Raw genomic sequence first — 17328 nt, forward strand, 5'->3', positions numbered from 1 at the left:
AATGTTTCAAAGATCGTGTCGTTTATCATCTTGTTTGCCATATATCTGAGGAAACGATTGCGAATAAAATTGCAGTCGATAAAGTGCATATTCAACGCTGCTTTTCTCTTCGCGTGTTAGATCGACAAAAAAAAAAACTCTGCTGAAATTACTCAGATCATTTTTCTTCATTTTCGTCGCCAACAAAAAAAACCAACAATGACACATTCAGAAATGCAAAGGTGATTTTAATATCGAGCCACGTATCGCAAAAAGTGGACAAAATTTCTATTCGATGAAAATAAACTTCCCTTTTTTCTTTCTTCGATGACTTGGATTTTCCATTGAAATGGTTCAACTTCTTAAATATTGTTTATTTTCTAGTAAATTAGTTTCGGGGGCACGCTATCAAGCGGATTATGCGAAAGAAAAATTCAAGAATGTTCCCGGTGTTCATTAATCCCGTTGCTTAATTAATTTTCGCCGCAAGCGTGTCAAGAGATAAACTCAACGCCCTACAAAAATTCCAAAAGAACGGCCAAGAAAAAGCTGTACGCCTTAAATCGCGCGTGACAATCGATCTTCTAGCCCTTCACCCTATTCATCCTCGAAAACATCAATTTCCGGTCGTGCGAGTCGCTCTTTTTCAATTTACATTTCAAAACATCGATCTTCTTCAAGATATTCCTCATATTTTACTAAAATTATTTATCCTGGAAAAATATGAATTTTGACGAGGATTTTCATGATGTTTTTCTATGCCTTCGATTTGGTTTTTTTATCGAGAAGATATTTCGTTTGATTTGCAGCAAGATTTGGAAAGTTTAGAAATTTGTCTTTGTTTTTGGATGAATTGGATTATTAAGAGAGTCGGTATTTTTTTATGAATACTCAAAATATTTTGTTAAGAATTACTTAGAGCGAGAATGTGAATTGTCATTAAGGAACATTGCCAAAATTTTCGTGTAATTGCTGCAAAAGGGAGATTTTGTTTCGAAATTTGAAAGAACGTGCTCCTTTCTTCCTTAGATTACACGTGAAAAGCCTAATTGTTAAGATTGATATCCGCGACGCTTGAACAATTGTATACTCGAAAAACGAGCGAAATAAAATAATAGAAAATAAGAGAAAAATAACTTTCGTGGCATTTGCAAAAATCACAGAAAGCTAAATAAACGACAGAATATCGCATTATGTATCCTCGCGTTCGCCGTTAAATCTACCAATAAAACGACGAAGAATAATATCCAGACGGTGGTGGAAATCTGAGAAAGAAAGCAGTTTTCTAAAAATGACATCTTCACTGTTTTTCTTTCAACGAAAGTACGACGCACAGCTGAGATTAAATTCAATTAACGAGCATTTCTTCAGTTCCCTTTTCAAGATTCCAATTTCAGTAACTTTCTTCGAACAAGGATCTGAACGCGAGATCCACGATTTCTCATTTTCTTTCATAAACTGTAACAGTTACTCTCTCTCTCTCCCCCCCTCTCTCTCTTCAGTGCTGATGATTCATTTTCACAACTTACAATCTCATTTCGTGCTTTCTTCTCGAGATTTACTTGGTCAGATTTTTTGGAACGCGAGTAGTCGTAGACGCGAGTATTTTTCTTTTTTCCTTTTAACCACACGAGGAGATCCCAAATGGTGAAATAACAATTTTCACAAGTTTGCCGCTGGTTAATTAGAATTTTCTGCGATCTCGTTTCGCACGATTGTTTGCAGCACTCCAATGGCGAGGTAGAAATTTTAATAATGAAAGTTTTAATGAAATATTTGTAAGTTAGTTTGGTAGAGGCCTAGTTTCTTTTTCATCCTAACTGAATCATTCAGATTGAAGGCGTTTTTAAACGATCAAATTCAAATTTGTTTCTCCATCGACATAAATTATTAATCGTTTTATGAATGAAATACTTCGTGAGAGTCGATGGCAGAAAACGGAATGACAGATTTGTAACAATTGTATTTTCTTTCGACTACCAACAATTTTAATATCAACATACCCTTTTTATTCTTGTAAAACTTTTTCCATGAGAATTTATGATGATAGAAGTCCGGCACGATGTATTTCAATATTTTTGAAAATTATTTATAGGAACTTTGAAATTTTATTTCTAAAGAACCTATATACTTTTGTCATTAACAATTTATTGCCAATTTATACGCAACGTAGACTAAACGAAGTGCATATTTGAATAATAATTTAATCGACTATTTATCACCATAAAGAAAGAAACGAAAAATTATCCTGCAAAGTATTCAACAACATAAATTTTTGTATATAAGATATGTATAATATAAATATCCTATGAAATATTCCAAAGGGGAAGCAAATTAAAGAATAGTGATTTTTAAAAGATTGCAGACAACATTAGATTAAAGAAAAATAGAAACTATTTGTCGTGGATAAAATACTAATGTTTACAATATTTTATAAAAGTAAATCAACCAGTTGGAAATGAAAGAAAGATAGAATTATTTCTGTTATTTATTGCAGATCAGATATCAGAAGAATATTCTAATATCTAAATAAGAATGAAAGTGGGAATGCACGAGGGAAATAGTTGTCTGGCCGCGTACCGCCTCATTCTACTTTCCTTCTACTCGCTGGTTACAGAAAATGTCAAGGTCAACGAGAGAAATTAATAGTCTACGTACTTTTCATCTACGAGTTGAGGGCTACCACTGATTTATTTAGAATTTTTCTTTCGTTGTTTTTTTTCTTTTCTTTTCTTTTTTTTTCAATAGAACGAAGCGAATATCAAATTTTGAAGAAGTTGGCGAGATTTTCCGCGTTCGTAACACATTTCGCGGATTCAAAGGAGCGACGAGTGACTTTGCAACGTGAAAGCGCAAGCCAGCGAGTAATTTTTCTTCAAAGGAAACAAATTTCGAGGAAAGCATCGGAACAACTATTCTACTTTCTTTTCCATGCGATAGTTGGAAATTATAGTTTAAAGAAGAAGCTCGATTTATTATATTTAACGCGAGAAAAAATTCCTTGTTCTCATTGAACGAGGTGGCACATTTTTGTTCGAAGAACAGAGTATTCTTTCATCTTTGATAACAAAAATTGCGCGCAGTATATTATTTTATATCAGATGATCACACATATTATGCATCGGAGTATACGATGTACTATTTTCGTAAGAATAATATTTACATAAGGAGGGAACATTTAAAATTCACTGAAGCCGAGGAAATAAATTTAGAAAAAGGCGAAAAATGGAGAGAAGCTGGACGATATATTTCTTGGAGATCGGAAATTGAGAGAATTGAATAAACGACATTCGTTCGCGGAATATGCTGGCCTAGAATTCGCGACGAAATTCCGAGAATTAAAGGGCCATCGTGAAATAAGCAAAGCTCATGAACGATTCTGCTCACGAATATCGTGGCACTTCTCTGACGAGGCGTCACGACTCCAGGAAGTAATATTCCAGAGAATTTCGAGCAGCCACGGAGCAAGACAGCGAAGATGATCTGCACTTACGATCGTGAATTTGACCGTGAACGTGATCAATTTTTGCACGCCCTTTCGGGAACAGATCCCAGGAAATAGGCAAAGTTCAGGCACATGATAATTGACGATCCGATTCAGAGAGATTTTTCGGTGAAATTTTTCGAAACTTTGGAATGTTTTTATCGTTTAACGATTATACACGATCTTTCCAGTTTCGTTGATTTTATAGGAATTTTACTCGACATACGATTCACGTAACATTCCTCAAAAGAAAAAGGAGAAAAGATCGGAAGCCTAAGTCGATTCAAAGTTGAAAGAAAACACGTGTTAACAGGAGAAAGAGAAACAATTTGTCCACTGGAGAACTTCATTTTTTTTACTACTTTGAGACCATCTCCGATTGAGCTTTACTCGTTTATCACTTTCGTGCATCTCTTGATGGAATTGTCGTGACATTCTCTAGAAAAAAACAAAGCAACAAGCTGTCACGAACTGACTGTAATTCATAATTCAGCGTCAACTAGCTCCGGATTCTAACTGTGTGAAAATGTTCAACGTGATAACTGTCAGCGATTAATCATCGCAGCAACAGGAAAAACGAAAATCAAAGTTTAGATAGATGCCTCAGATTTCTTTCGCTTTGAATATTTTTTATAAACATTGGTTACTCGGCCAAGCTTCATGGACCATAGATTTCTAAAAACCCTCGGCGAATATTCATAAAATACCTAAGCTTAACGAACAGACGAAAAGAACCCTCGAAATTCCCTTCCATTTATCAGGGCGCGTTATCACTGACTATGAAAGATGCTTGACCTTCGCGAGGAAGCTTCAAATGCTCATCTACTTCAAAAAATAAATTCCAATCTCGAAGGGTCTTGAAAAAATTCATGACAGTCTATTTCAAACGATAATTGATTCTGTCGTTTTAAAGACGAGGTACGATGTTCTGACCATCTTAAAAAACACACACGCATACGAAGTTTCCGAGTAATTAATCCTCCACTTTTATCTTTCCATTAAACAATTCTAAATATTTATGTCATATCACATCGTTTCAATCGGCTTTAATCTACGCGAAGAATAAATTCGGATATCGATCTAATCGCTTAAAAAGTCAAATCCACCGTTCTACATTTTAGGAAATAAATTCCACTGTTTCTGTTTAATCTTACAAACCAAATCCTTGTCCACCTGAAATACAATAATTAAGTCTCGAACTTGATCGTGCAAAGCATGTGTCGCAACACCTAGAACCTAAGTTCTATTCTCATCCGAGAACCGAATCCTAAAATCCCGATGCAAAATGCCTAAGAAGTTTACAACCAACAAATGTAACCTCAAATATACCGATAAATCTTTGCAAAGGCTAACATTTCTTCGAACGATTATGCAAAATATCAAACATATTACTAAGTTCACACTTGGACCGTTGACAGAAGTGTCAAACACATTCATAGACACGAAAAGTCTAGGTCTGTCTCTCACTAACCTACTTGAGGGATGAACACGTGGCCCACAGGGGCAGCAACCGCTGCTGGAACGTTTCCTTCTACGTGCACACCAGTCCTGACCCATCCTCCGTAGCCAAGCTTCCTGGCTTCACCTCTTCCAGAAGTCTACGTCACGTTCCAACAGCCAAACATTTGACAATTTCTCAACACGAATATTCTTCCTCTTCTTCAACGCCAAGTGACCATGCATTCTCGCAATTTGGCCAAAAGCACGCTCTTAAAGACGCTCTTAAATCACTATTTTCCAGAATTTCTCAGTCTTCTTCTTGGAATCCCGGTGTTCGGTCGTATAACGATGTCTTCATCGACGAGACGTTTAAAGATTTTTCATTCGTTCGATGATCGATTCGAAGATTCGTTGTTCTGATTAATTGGAGGTTAATTGGTTTTAGGTCTAAGTCGGATTTATGCCGACAAGTTTCTTGGTCCTGGCGAGTGTTTTTTAGGAAATACTTTGTTACGACTAAGGTGGAACACTGTACGAAGGTTATTTAAAAATACGACAGAAGCGACGCAGATGATTTATTGTTGTCTTTATTCGTTTGGTCATGTTGGGTCCCAGTTGTACTAAGTGTAACGATAAAGTAAGCAGCTTTGGTACGATAACATCTTGCGGAAATTGCTCATAGCACAATCTCAGTTTTCTTAACTATCGTTAATATTCGTTACAACACGATTGAATTGCTTTCTTTTTTGTGACTAAAGTTAGCTACACTTCCGAGGAACACTCTGTCTTTCTTCGTACGTCGATTTCTTTCGGATCAATCTTCTTCGTTTCGTTGAACATTCTTGCAAAATTCTCCGATTGATTTTTATAAACTTCCGATTTCTTTCTCCGTTAAAAAGGATCGATATTTCCTTATCCCTCGGTTTTAATCAAATTTCTCTACATTTATATTTCATAAATTTTCAAAGGTCTAGCGGAACAGTTGCTATCTGTTATTGCATCAAAAGTCTGTCGAATATTAATTCAATTTTATCAACGTCCGAGTTTCTTCTCGAATATATCGTTCGTTTATCTTCTGTTTCCTCGATAATTTCCTATTCCACTAAAAGATTTCAGTTTCAGGTAATCGAGATTTCCTCGATTTCCCGCTGCTTTTTCCAAATTTCCTTAAAATAATCTCTTAAATATATCATCGGTACACCACTATTGTCCCATTTTCGTCTCGCCCGAAATTACAGTACGAATCGAGTGGAATTAAGTGGCTAATTAGCGTGGCCTCTTCAGCTTCAATTATCCGGATGTTAATTTCGTCGATGTTTTCCAACACCGGGAAACACGTCGACGGGTGAAACGAATGAAAAAGAAGCAATGAGAAAGAGGCAGAGGGAAACTGTATCTTCCAGCGACGTGCATTCGACCTCACGAGCTTTCAGCAAGATTGTCGGATTACACACGAGATCCTTCCAATTCACAGAGTCCTGCTGATCCTTTTCGTGCCGTGACCAAGATGGATCTCGAAAAGGTAGCCTGTCTGCGTCGATGTTCGGCTCAAACTCTCCCTTCAACGTAGCTTCTATGGGATTATTTGAGGATCTGCTGCCTCGATTAATTAGTACTAACGTCATCAATTAGCATTAAGATGAAAAGTTGGTATTAGCGGAGATTACTATTTGAGGATTCGCTCACAGCTTTCTTCAAACTGCCGGGAAATCTTCGTTGAGTTTATTGGTGATTTTGTCGACTATTGGAAAACCGGGATTTTTATGCGATTCTTCTTGAATTTCGGCAAGTGGTTGCCGAGTCGATGTTCTAGTTAATCGTTAACGTTAATTGGTATTTGGCAATGATTGATCAATGGAAGTTTCCGGACTTGCTAAAAACCTTTATTAAAGCTTTGGAGCAGCTTCATTGACTATTTTCTTTATCTTGTCGATGATTGGAAAATTTTGATTCTTATGAAATTCTTGAATTTTGACAAGTGACTGCAGAGTTGATGCCTCTTGGTGGTCTTTAACGTTAATAATTGCTATTTTCTTATATAAATTTTCCTTATATCTTTAGAATTATATGCAGATATATTTTATCAATATTAAGAAATATATTTTCTTCTCTAGTAATCGTTGCTCTTAATTATTACTCAATGAAGATTCGCTATGATAAAACTCGAGGCCTTCTTAAATCTTGTTAAAAAAATATTCTGCTGAAAATTACTCTCAAGTGAAACTTGAGATTCCAGTGTTAACTGCAGACTCGTTGCTTCGACTAATTCCTCGCGCTAAATAATGTATTGTACATTGGTTTAATCCACTTACGTGAAATCGGAGATTCACGCAAACAAGTATTCTGCTGAAAATCCTTCTCAAATTTCTAATTCTCAAAATTAAATCCTGTATTATTACATCAATTAATTGGCACCGTTTGCAATTCGTCAAAAACTCACTAATTGCTACAATTGTTAGCATTAAAGACCCATTGAAATAGGTGTTGCATTCAAATTTCAATCTCTCTAAATTAATTCTATGTTAGACGCGTTGGACCCGTTCAGGATTCATTAACTTAACATTAGAATCTAAATCACCAAGCCATTCTAAATTAACCATCAAATTCAAATCTCTGCTCTCAAATAGCAATTTGCTATCTTAACGTTAATTCAGAGACTAAACTTATTATTGGAGTCTCTTCCTTCAAATTTCAATGTTTAATTTCTCACAACATGCTTTAATTTAGCATTAAGCTCTAAATGACAAAATGTTTTGAAAAGCTGACTTCAAATTTCTCATACTAGATGGCAATTCATTGTCTCAAATTCACCAGAGATTCAAATTGTTGTTGAACATCTACCAAGATTTCGATCTTCAATTTTTTTTTTTTTTTAATGTTCATTAACTTAGAATTAGAATCTGAATTACTACGAGGCTCTCCAAAATTCAGCAGAAAATTCAATTTCTTATTTTTCGTTCGTCGTAGATTTAATTTATCAATTTCACGATTCATCGGATTCTCCGCTTTCAAACTTATCCGTGAAAACTTTAATTTCCAGCATCTTAACAGATTCACCGTCGAGATTTTCCTAGTTTACCATAAACCTGAAATTGACCATTCCACGCCATAAATCCAGCAGAAATTTAGTTTATCGGCAGGATCTGTATCGTCATCTTCGATATTCAATCCTCCATAACCAAACACTGCTTCACTTCCTTATCAGTCTGCCAAGAATCGATCTCAATTTTCAATCCCCCATAACCAAACACCAATCGGGTATTTCAAATTCAGAGTCACCCACCCTAACATCAACCCACCAGAGTCTTATCTTCACCCCATCCGAATATATTTCACTTCCACCCTCGACACTCGATTCCTTTCGAAAATTCACCACTTCTCGACTCACCGCTATGAAAAACCACCGTTAGAAACTAAACCCGCCCCCCTCCCTTACAACACGCTTCCACCCTCGTCCCATCTTCATTTCTTCACCTTCAAATGAAAACCGAAATGCAAATGGCAACGCGGACGAAATCGAAATTTATCAAATAACAATTTACAGACGCGATTCATCGTTGGAATTTCATCCTTCGATTCCGATCATCCCCTTTTCGATTTATCATCAAGTTGAACTGGACAGTTGGTTGTAGATTAATTTAGCATTCGAGACTTTTGCTTCGCACTTGTTCGTCGATCTCGATCTTTAATTATTCATAAGGTTTATTAGCCTTGCATTGAAATTTGAATCATCATCGTGTCGTTTCAAATTCATCATAGAACCCAAATTGTCCATTCAAAATAACGGTTGCTTGTTTCAAATCCATCAGAGATTCCAATTATCTGCGAAGAATCTCTTGAAACTTATTCATCAACTCTCAAGTTGTAAGTTTCGCGTCGCCATCAAATACGAACTGGCGATTCCTCGTCTCAGATCCACCACGGACTCCATTCGTCGTTAGAATCTATTGTCTCAAAATTCTTCGCCAATCTCCATCTCCAATTTCTCATAAGATTCGTTGACCCAGCGACAGGATCATGTCCGCGACCCACCAAATTCAAACGGCCAATTGGTCGCCCGAAATTCACCATATATCCGATCTATCAGCAAAGTGTCTTTCATCAAACTCGTGCATGAACGTCGACCTTCGATTTCCAATTTCAAATCCCTGGAAATCCACATTTACACTGTCACTGTCATCGGAGAGTCAGCACGTGGACGCTTTTCGTCCCTTCCAGCCCTGGAACGCGTCGAAAAAAAGCGACTCACGTGACGCACTGTGGTCCAGACACCACTAAACACCAGCCACACTACCAACCACGGAACAGACGACTGTCAAACACGGTCAAGGGCGAAGAATTCGCGGTTGTTCGACACGGAGGGTGGAAGATCGTCAGTGGAAACTGGCCAAACTCTAAAGAACAGGATGAAGAGGGCGGAAGCGACACGCAAGGATGAAGAGACGCGGCTACCAGCAACGTGCCCGCGAAAATGTAAACTTCCAAGGGGATGATGTGACGGCGAGGGGAGAGGGTGGAGATTCGCGTCGAACAGAGCGAGAGAGAAAAAGGCGATGGCAGCGCCTCCAAGCCGCCGAAAACGACCACGCCGTTAATAGGGAGGGGGTGGGATCGTTGAGACGTCCGGGAGGAGAGCTGCACGTTCTCTGCCTCCTGGCGAGGCCGAACCTCGGTTCGCGGGGTCTTTTGGTTCTCGAGTTTGCTTCCGCGTTGCCTTCAAGGTTGCCTCGTAAGGGTTGAGAAGAAAAAACAGCGCAGAAAGAAAGTTTCGCTGACATTTGGATGCATTTACGAGACTTTGGTAGGAAATTCAAGTCTTTTGAAAGGAAGGCTGATATTTATGGACCAAGGGTAGATCTCTAGGTCTACTGGATCCAAAACCTGATGTTTCTCGAGTTTGTCCTCGCGTTCCCTTGGTTGCTTCGTAAGCGGTGAGAATAAAAAAGAGTGGGGAAGCTGGAGGATTCCTTGGGATTTACACGCATACGAGGCCTTCGCTGGTAATCGAAGTCTATCGAAAGGAAGGTTGGCTTTTGTGAATTGAGAATAGAGTTTTATCGATTTGTTGCAATTTCCAGCACAGTTGTAACTTGTGGGAGGAAAAGCCTCAGGTCGGTCAGCCTGCCGGTTCTCGACTTTGCTTCCGCTTTACCTCGAAGGCTGCTTCGTAAGGGATGAGACTAAAAACGGCGTTCGGAAAGGGAGATTAAAGGAGAAGCTGCAGGTTTCCTTGAAATTTGGATGCACGTACAAGCTTTTGCAGTAGATTGAAAGCTATCGAAAGGAAGGTTGATTTTTGTGGCTTGGGGATTTTCGGCGACTCGTTGCAGCTATCTTCTGGGAGGAAAAGGTATCGGAAAGCTTTCTGTTTCTTGATTTTCCCTCTACGCTTCCTTGGTTGCTTCATAAAGGGCGAGAGTAAAAAACGGCTGGTTTGGCGGGATTAGAAGGAGATCGAAGAAAGAAAGTTTTCTTGAAATTTTCACGCAAGTACGGTCTCTGTAGCATCGAGTTTATCGAAGCAAAGAATCTTCCTTGTAAATTGAGAGTTCCGTATTTTCTCGAATATGCAAGTGCTGGATTTTTGGAAGCCGAAAAGTTTATTGAAACGAAGGACGGTACTCGTGAACCGTACAGCTACCCTGAGGTATTTAGTGCAATTTTGTGTGCAGCTAATTTTCCTACTAGAAATTGGAAGTTTGCTGAAACGAAGGGTGTTTCCTTTTCTATTAATTAGAGATAAATTTTGGAGTCTTTGTTAAATTTAGACTGCAAGCTCTTTAGAGAAAATTGAAAAGACAGACATAGGGTGGTTTTTCTGAATCGAGCATGTGGAGGCTAAAATTTGGGATGCAGTGGTTCTATACGAAATTGAAATCTACTTATTTTTCTCAAACGTCTCAATAAAAATTAATAAAAATCCTTCGATAAAAATGAAGAAGCACTACTGTAAATTTAATTAAATATCATCGTAATTAAAACATCTATTACTCGGAACAGACGAAAAATAAACGAAAATTAAAATGCTAGAATATAATAAAATTACAATAATAGCATAAAAGTAGGAAACGAAGTATTTTCGTGGCACGGATTTTCCTTCTATAATTTCTTCGTTTCGTTAGGCTTATGGCGCAAGTGAATTACTAGTGCAACATGGTTAACGCCGAGAATTGCAGAAACGCGCGTAAATGAAAGTTAGGCGCGTACAATGTTCGGAAGGGGAAGTTTCAACGAGCTTGCTCGTTTCACGAGAATTTCCACGTGTTTTGTTCCTATTTCGTTTGACTTGTTTAAAGTTACGTTTAGCAAAATTCTATTGGGTTCACAGCTGAGCACTTTGTCCTATATTACATTGATTATTATTCGTTATTTGTTATACGTGTTCTTGGAACTTCCAATCTATACAAAAAAATTCCTTTGTCTTCTTTTTAACGCAACATCATTATGCAACATCATTATATAGTACGATAGAATAAATAATTAGATTCATTTTACCGAATAAGTGATTCTTTGAAATTTGTTTCGCGTAATTTTCTAGAATATTGATTTTACTTAATAATACACAAATACTTGAACAATCACGTAGGCAAAGAATAATTTTAACGAAAACAATAATCGGTCGTAAATTGCGAGCTAACGTAACCTAGTTATCAAAACTAGGTTCCATTGAACAAAATAGGTTGAACATTTTCTAGCGTACTCCGAGGGACCACGTGTTCAGTGACACACCCACGGTGTTCAAAATCAATGGAAAGAGAATGCGGCGGCAGTACCGTGACCCTCCGAGCGGATGCTGTGGTCTTTCAACTATCCAAATAATAGAAGAACTTTGCAATGAAAATTCTGTTCCACCTATTCTCCATATTCAACAATAAATTTTCCAAAAATTAAATACCTAAAAAGGCTAAAGAACTGAAATAAGGGAATTTTCAAATTGATATTTGATCACTTAAATAGCCAAACGTGCAAGTAATCGATGTCCAAATACTAGAACCCTCGAGTAATCGAATATTTAAAGAATTCCATGGCTACCAAATCGAATATTAAACAATCAAATACCTAACGGAGGACATAATAATCCAGATAACCATATATTCATATAAGCAACCACTAAACGCTAAATTGACTAATTATTCAAACAGCAAAGTCCAACTATTCAACATTCACATTCCTAACAAAATTATCCCAATTAACGTTCAACTCGGTAATAACCTATAAACTAAACTCCTTCCGTAAACGCGCTCCATCTATCGATTACCGGGAAAACTATCTAATCTTCTCTGCACGATTCCTAAAACCCACAAGACAATAAATCTTCCTCGTGTTCCCTATCATTAAACATGTTTTAATTCGGACACGCGAGAAACGACGTTATGTTGGGAAGAACAGAAAAATCACTAGATCCGCTGCACGTGATAGGTGGGAAACCATGACCCGCGTAACGAACACGGTGTCATGGTTATGAACACCGTGGACAGAAAACGAGGCGAAGGTGGTAGGTTACCTACGTCAACGATTTCAGTTGCAATATTGACTCTACGCACGCTAACTATTAGTATCACGGAAGAAATCATGCTGGCCGTGTTACGCGGGAAAAGCTAAAGGTTAACAATACTCTGACGCCGCCCGATGTATCCAACCGCCACTAAGACCATTTTTTCTTCTAGCATTCCGCTTCCATTGCGGTAATTTTTCGAGTTATACAGAGAAAGCGACGCATAACGAGGAATCGGTATTTTACGACGTAAAATATAGAATACCAATTGACGTAAGTGCATCACTTAGGAATTTAGAGACAAAGTGACTTCTCAAGATATTTTAGGTGAATTATAGCTGCTGCGAACGATTTCCAATAGACGTTTCGTGAATTATTACTTTACAGGTTCTGGCCACTCATTATCGTCTCTTGCTCCATCACAGAATTATGAATTTATTCGATAAATTATAGTCGTTATAATTAACTTTATGATTAATTTTACAGACTGATTCTACAAATCCATACCCATTTCTCATTCCTAGAGACATCACGAATATGAATTTTCTACGTTTTATTAAAATATTTCTTCTCATAATCCTGCGAATTTAATATCCCCAAAATTCGACAGATTTTTCTCTGAGTTAAATTCCTTACGCAGATTTATTTACGGTTAAATCCATCGTAATATAATTTATAATTAAAAAAATAAACCTTATATATTTAATCGCAACATAAATTCCAATAATTGAATGAATTTTTTGAATTTTGATACAACGACTTCCATACTATACACCATAGAAAAGTTCAAGGAAGGTGTTCAACAATTTGATCGAGTTTGACTTAAATGCGTTTACGTTTCTAAGAACAAAATTCCCTAGGAACGTCACGAAATGCACATGAACGTAAATCAAGCGTGTATCGTGGGAAGCCATAGGACGAGTAGAAAGCTATCGAGTCGACAATTTAACTCGAGTTACTTCCATTACGTTAAATCTCACCCTGGGGACCTGATCGAATCTATATTTTTCAGCTCTTGCCGTCTTCGAGGCGAGGGCAGATACTCGAACCAAGCTTTTAACCTCGAGAAAAACATCTTGGACACTCGTGAAAGCGGCCGTGATGTCCCTGAAACTTCACCTGAAGTGGGAGAGCCATTTCGAGCTGCACTATGTAATACGACAAGCTCGAGCAATCGTGTAATGGGATCTGGTGAAGATGAACTCCGGAATCGGTCCAAGAAAATCGATACCATTTTCCCTCCTAGTTATGAAAACCGATAGCGGAGATCGAATTTCGTGTATTACGAAATCTTATACGTCGATTAATAACAATTTATTGGTACCTTGCAACTTGTCGAGCGATTCGAATTATCAAGAAAATTGTTTGCCTTTCTATCGTGTAGGCAGATTTTAGGAAATTTTGTTTTCAATTCCTCGACCAATTCCAGAGAAGATTTATTGACAATTTGGAAAAAATTGTTTGAATTCCAAGGATTAAACAAGTTCTAGGGAATTTTATTTTTCTAAATACCACAAATCAAGGAGAAGCTTTGATTTCATGAAATTTGTTAAAATATGGGAAAGAAAGAATGAAACATTTGGACAAATACTTTCTTAGAAATGTAGAGAATTTTAATTCGAACTAAATCATACGTAATTTCAGAAAATCTTGCATTCATAGAAAAGTAACGATGTTATCTTCATTTAAACTTTCCTGATAAAATATTGAAACAATTAAAAATTACAAAATTTTCTAAAAGAATAAATAATTGTAAGGAACAATATCAACTACTTTTATTAAGCTATGAATCTGAGACAGGACCATCGTAATATTTACTCAATCTTGTATATCTTCAGTTTACGACTGCACAATAACGAAGATATATACTTCCACTGAAACGAGGAAACTTTGTAACTAGTAGTAAACCTAAATGGAACTACTTTACCACTGAAACAGCAAGGGAGACTCATCCAGATCTACTTATCGATTTCCTGTTGGATTTTCGGTGCTGCCACTACATTTTCCAGCGTGAAACTCCGATCTAGTGAAATTTTACGTCGGTAAATCAGATTCTTGTATTCTGTGTTATCCACACAAGATAGTACATTATCTAAAGAGTACTTGGATTTGTTAGTGCGAACGTTCTTCGACGCTGGCGCCACGAGAAAGTTACTAGGCGTGTCATGAACTCGTCTCATAAATGTTTTAATCAATTTTTAAAGAAATTTATAAGTTTTTAGGCTTCTATAAGTACATATTTTTAAATCAAACGTTTTAGAAGAATAAAACAATTCCTAAAAATGCTGCCAATTTCAGATCACAAATTCCAAGGAACGAAAATAAAATATACATAGAATAGATCAAAGATGTAGATGTTATTTAATAATAAATCTCAAGTTCCTATACTTTCACCTTTGAAAGATTCTGCTAATTTCTAAATCAAACTTCTAACCAGTAATAATCGTCGCAGCTGGCGGAACCAAAAAGAAGAAGAATATTTTATTTATATTTCTAGAATCGGTTCCTAGCATAACCGTCCATACTGGACAAACAACGCGATCTAATTGAGTTACCGGCGGAACAACTGGTTATATCTTGTACTATGATGTACACGTGTTGGTTCGAAATATGTTTGCGCGACGAATTACCATCGGCGTGCAACTGAAACGGAAACAAGAGGAAGATTTGCTCGCCCGAATAGAAACTGTGTATTCGAGCGTAAAAGATTGAGGGGACTGATAGTTGAATTTCGCTAAAGGCACCACGCGGATGCTTCGGCTGACTACATAAATGCTGATAATGCCACTTTCAAAAAATTCACAAATACGTAGAGTTCAGATTTCTAATAAAGTTTCAAAGGTGTATAAAATTGAATAAGTGAACAATTTTGACAGAGAAACGTCATGTGGAGAATGAAATGTTGACTGACACGCATTCGTGATCACTGTTTCTGCTACTGTACACTCTGGAAACCTCAAATCAAGCAGAAACTGTTGAAACGCGACGTGTATGCCCGACACATGGAAGCAGAGATGTGTGATCAACAGTGTGTCCGACGTCACAAACAATTACCATCCGAGTCGATTAACCAAACATTGTAATTCAAGTACCCGGATGAATATCCATTTGTAAAATACCTTTTACAATGTGCTCAAATTTTCAAGCCTTGAAATTTTCAAAGCGTAAAATTTAATTTTAATTATCGAAACTTCCATATTTTTAAGGTTCTGAAATTTGTAATTCCTGAATTTTCATGCGTAGATACGAATGATCAAATTTCTGATTTTCCGGCGCTTTGAATTTTCTCGTTTTTCTCGGTTAAAAGAAATTTTCTTGAAGAAGATTTCCATTCCCTCTTTACGTACATACAGAACTTCTCTTCTATGTTTTATCCTCGAAGTATGACAGCAAATCGATGATCGTTTTCTTCAAATTAGAATCGCAATGTCGAAAAGCTGTCAGCGTGACACGAAATGACGCGTGACACATCGAAAACAATTATCGTTCGTGCACACTTCGAATCGATCGCGCCTTACAGACGTCTGCAAGCTGAACACCACATCCTCCTCTTTTCATTCCCGTGAACCTATCTCAAACGCAAGTGTAATCAACTTTACATGCTCGAAACAATATTGCATTGTTTCTCAAAAATATTGGGTTGCTAATTGAGTGATTGCGGCTTTTGTCAATACCACTTAATGACAATATCCGCAATCACTTAATCGCCAACTCAATATAAGCAACTGTGAACCAGTTGTTTACCAAGCAAAGCAAAGTGTTTTCAAAAGAGTGGCATGCAAATATAGAAACTGGAAAATGTAGCTTTTCCGATGTATTAATTAGATTCCAAATTAAATCAGTATTTATGAAAGATCACGTGTTCACTGACGAAGGCATTGACGAAGAATTTCAATAAACAAAAGTATGCTTTTCATCAGCAGAAACATTTTAATATTTCAAAGTACGTTTTGTTTGTAAATGCGGCAAGTAAATCCATTTTGCTCTTGACGCTTCATTTACTTTTGCATTTGTGGACATTCTTCCACATTTATCCATATTTACAGTTGTCATAAATGCATAAATATGCGATTTAGTCATAAGCATAAGTGGGTCGTCGAAGAAGTAGGTAAAGCAGCCCCCTTCAATACAATTATAATACAGAATTTAATGACAGTGGAACGACTCAATATGTTCAGACATATTTCTATAAAAATCTGTAATGTTATTAAACGTTACTTCCTTTGCGATTCTATGATCCTGCTGCAAAAACATACAGAAGCTTCCATTGACAGTAATATAAACCGATAATGGTCGGACATTCGATCGGCTTTGCCGATTTTGCCGAATTTGCTATAATTCAGAAAATTGATTTTCCAGTCCTCGGATGATAATTTAAAAAAATGCCAATTATTATAGAAAATTGTAGAGTATTCAGGTTTAGAACTCCGAAGCTTCGAATGGTAAAAAGTTAAAAATTAAAGCTTGCGAGCTTCGAATAGCTCGAGGTACTCGAAGAACACCCGAATATTTACTAAAATTTCAAACTAAAATTCGAAAGCTTGGAATAACGTAAATAATTGATGTTGGAACTATGGTTGGCTTCACTCGAAATTGAAGTTGCATCGGGGCAGGATAATTAACGATCGCCTGTTGACCCGCTATAACGCGATTACCGTTGGAAATTAATTCTATGGGTATCTGTGCGACGAAAGCTCGTTCCAGAAACAAACAGAACGCCACGGCAATCGATTGTTCACGAATTCGATACACGGATACCTCTAGCGGAATCCCCATCACACCTTTCTGATAGCTGTCCATCCCCAATCCTACTACAGAATGATATATTATTCCCTGTTAAATTCAGGTCGAACCATTCGCCAATAGATGCACCAGTAATACATGAGAATTCGAAACGTGGACCATGAAAGGTCATCAAGTTTCAAATTCC

General features: G+C 37.1%; 1 protein-coding gene across 10 annotated transcripts in view; it reads right to left on the bottom strand.

Annotated features, from left to right (window-relative positions):
• LOC100648035 (cAMP-specific 3',5'-cyclic phosphodiesterase) overlaps positions 1–17328 on the bottom strand; it is a 359695-nt gene that overhangs the window by 127595 nt on the left and 214772 nt on the right. Inside the window, exon 1 of one of the 10 annotated variants that reach the window (XM_048413150.1) lies at positions 4935–8275. The exons of the other annotated variants lie outside the window; for them this stretch is intronic. Within the exon in view, the coding sequence (XP_048269107.1) occupies positions 4935–5020 (86 nt within the window). The 5' untranslated portion in view covers positions 5021–8275. Of the gene's footprint in view, positions 1–4934; positions 8276–17328 lie in introns of those variants that run through there. 10 annotated transcript variants of the gene reach the window in all.

The sequence above is a fragment of the Bombus terrestris genome, chromosome 16 (assembly GCF_910591885.1).
Source record: "Bombus terrestris chromosome 16, iyBomTerr1.2, whole genome shotgun sequence".
NCBI lineage: Eukaryota > Metazoa > Arthropoda > Insecta > Hymenoptera > Apidae > Bombus > Bombus terrestris.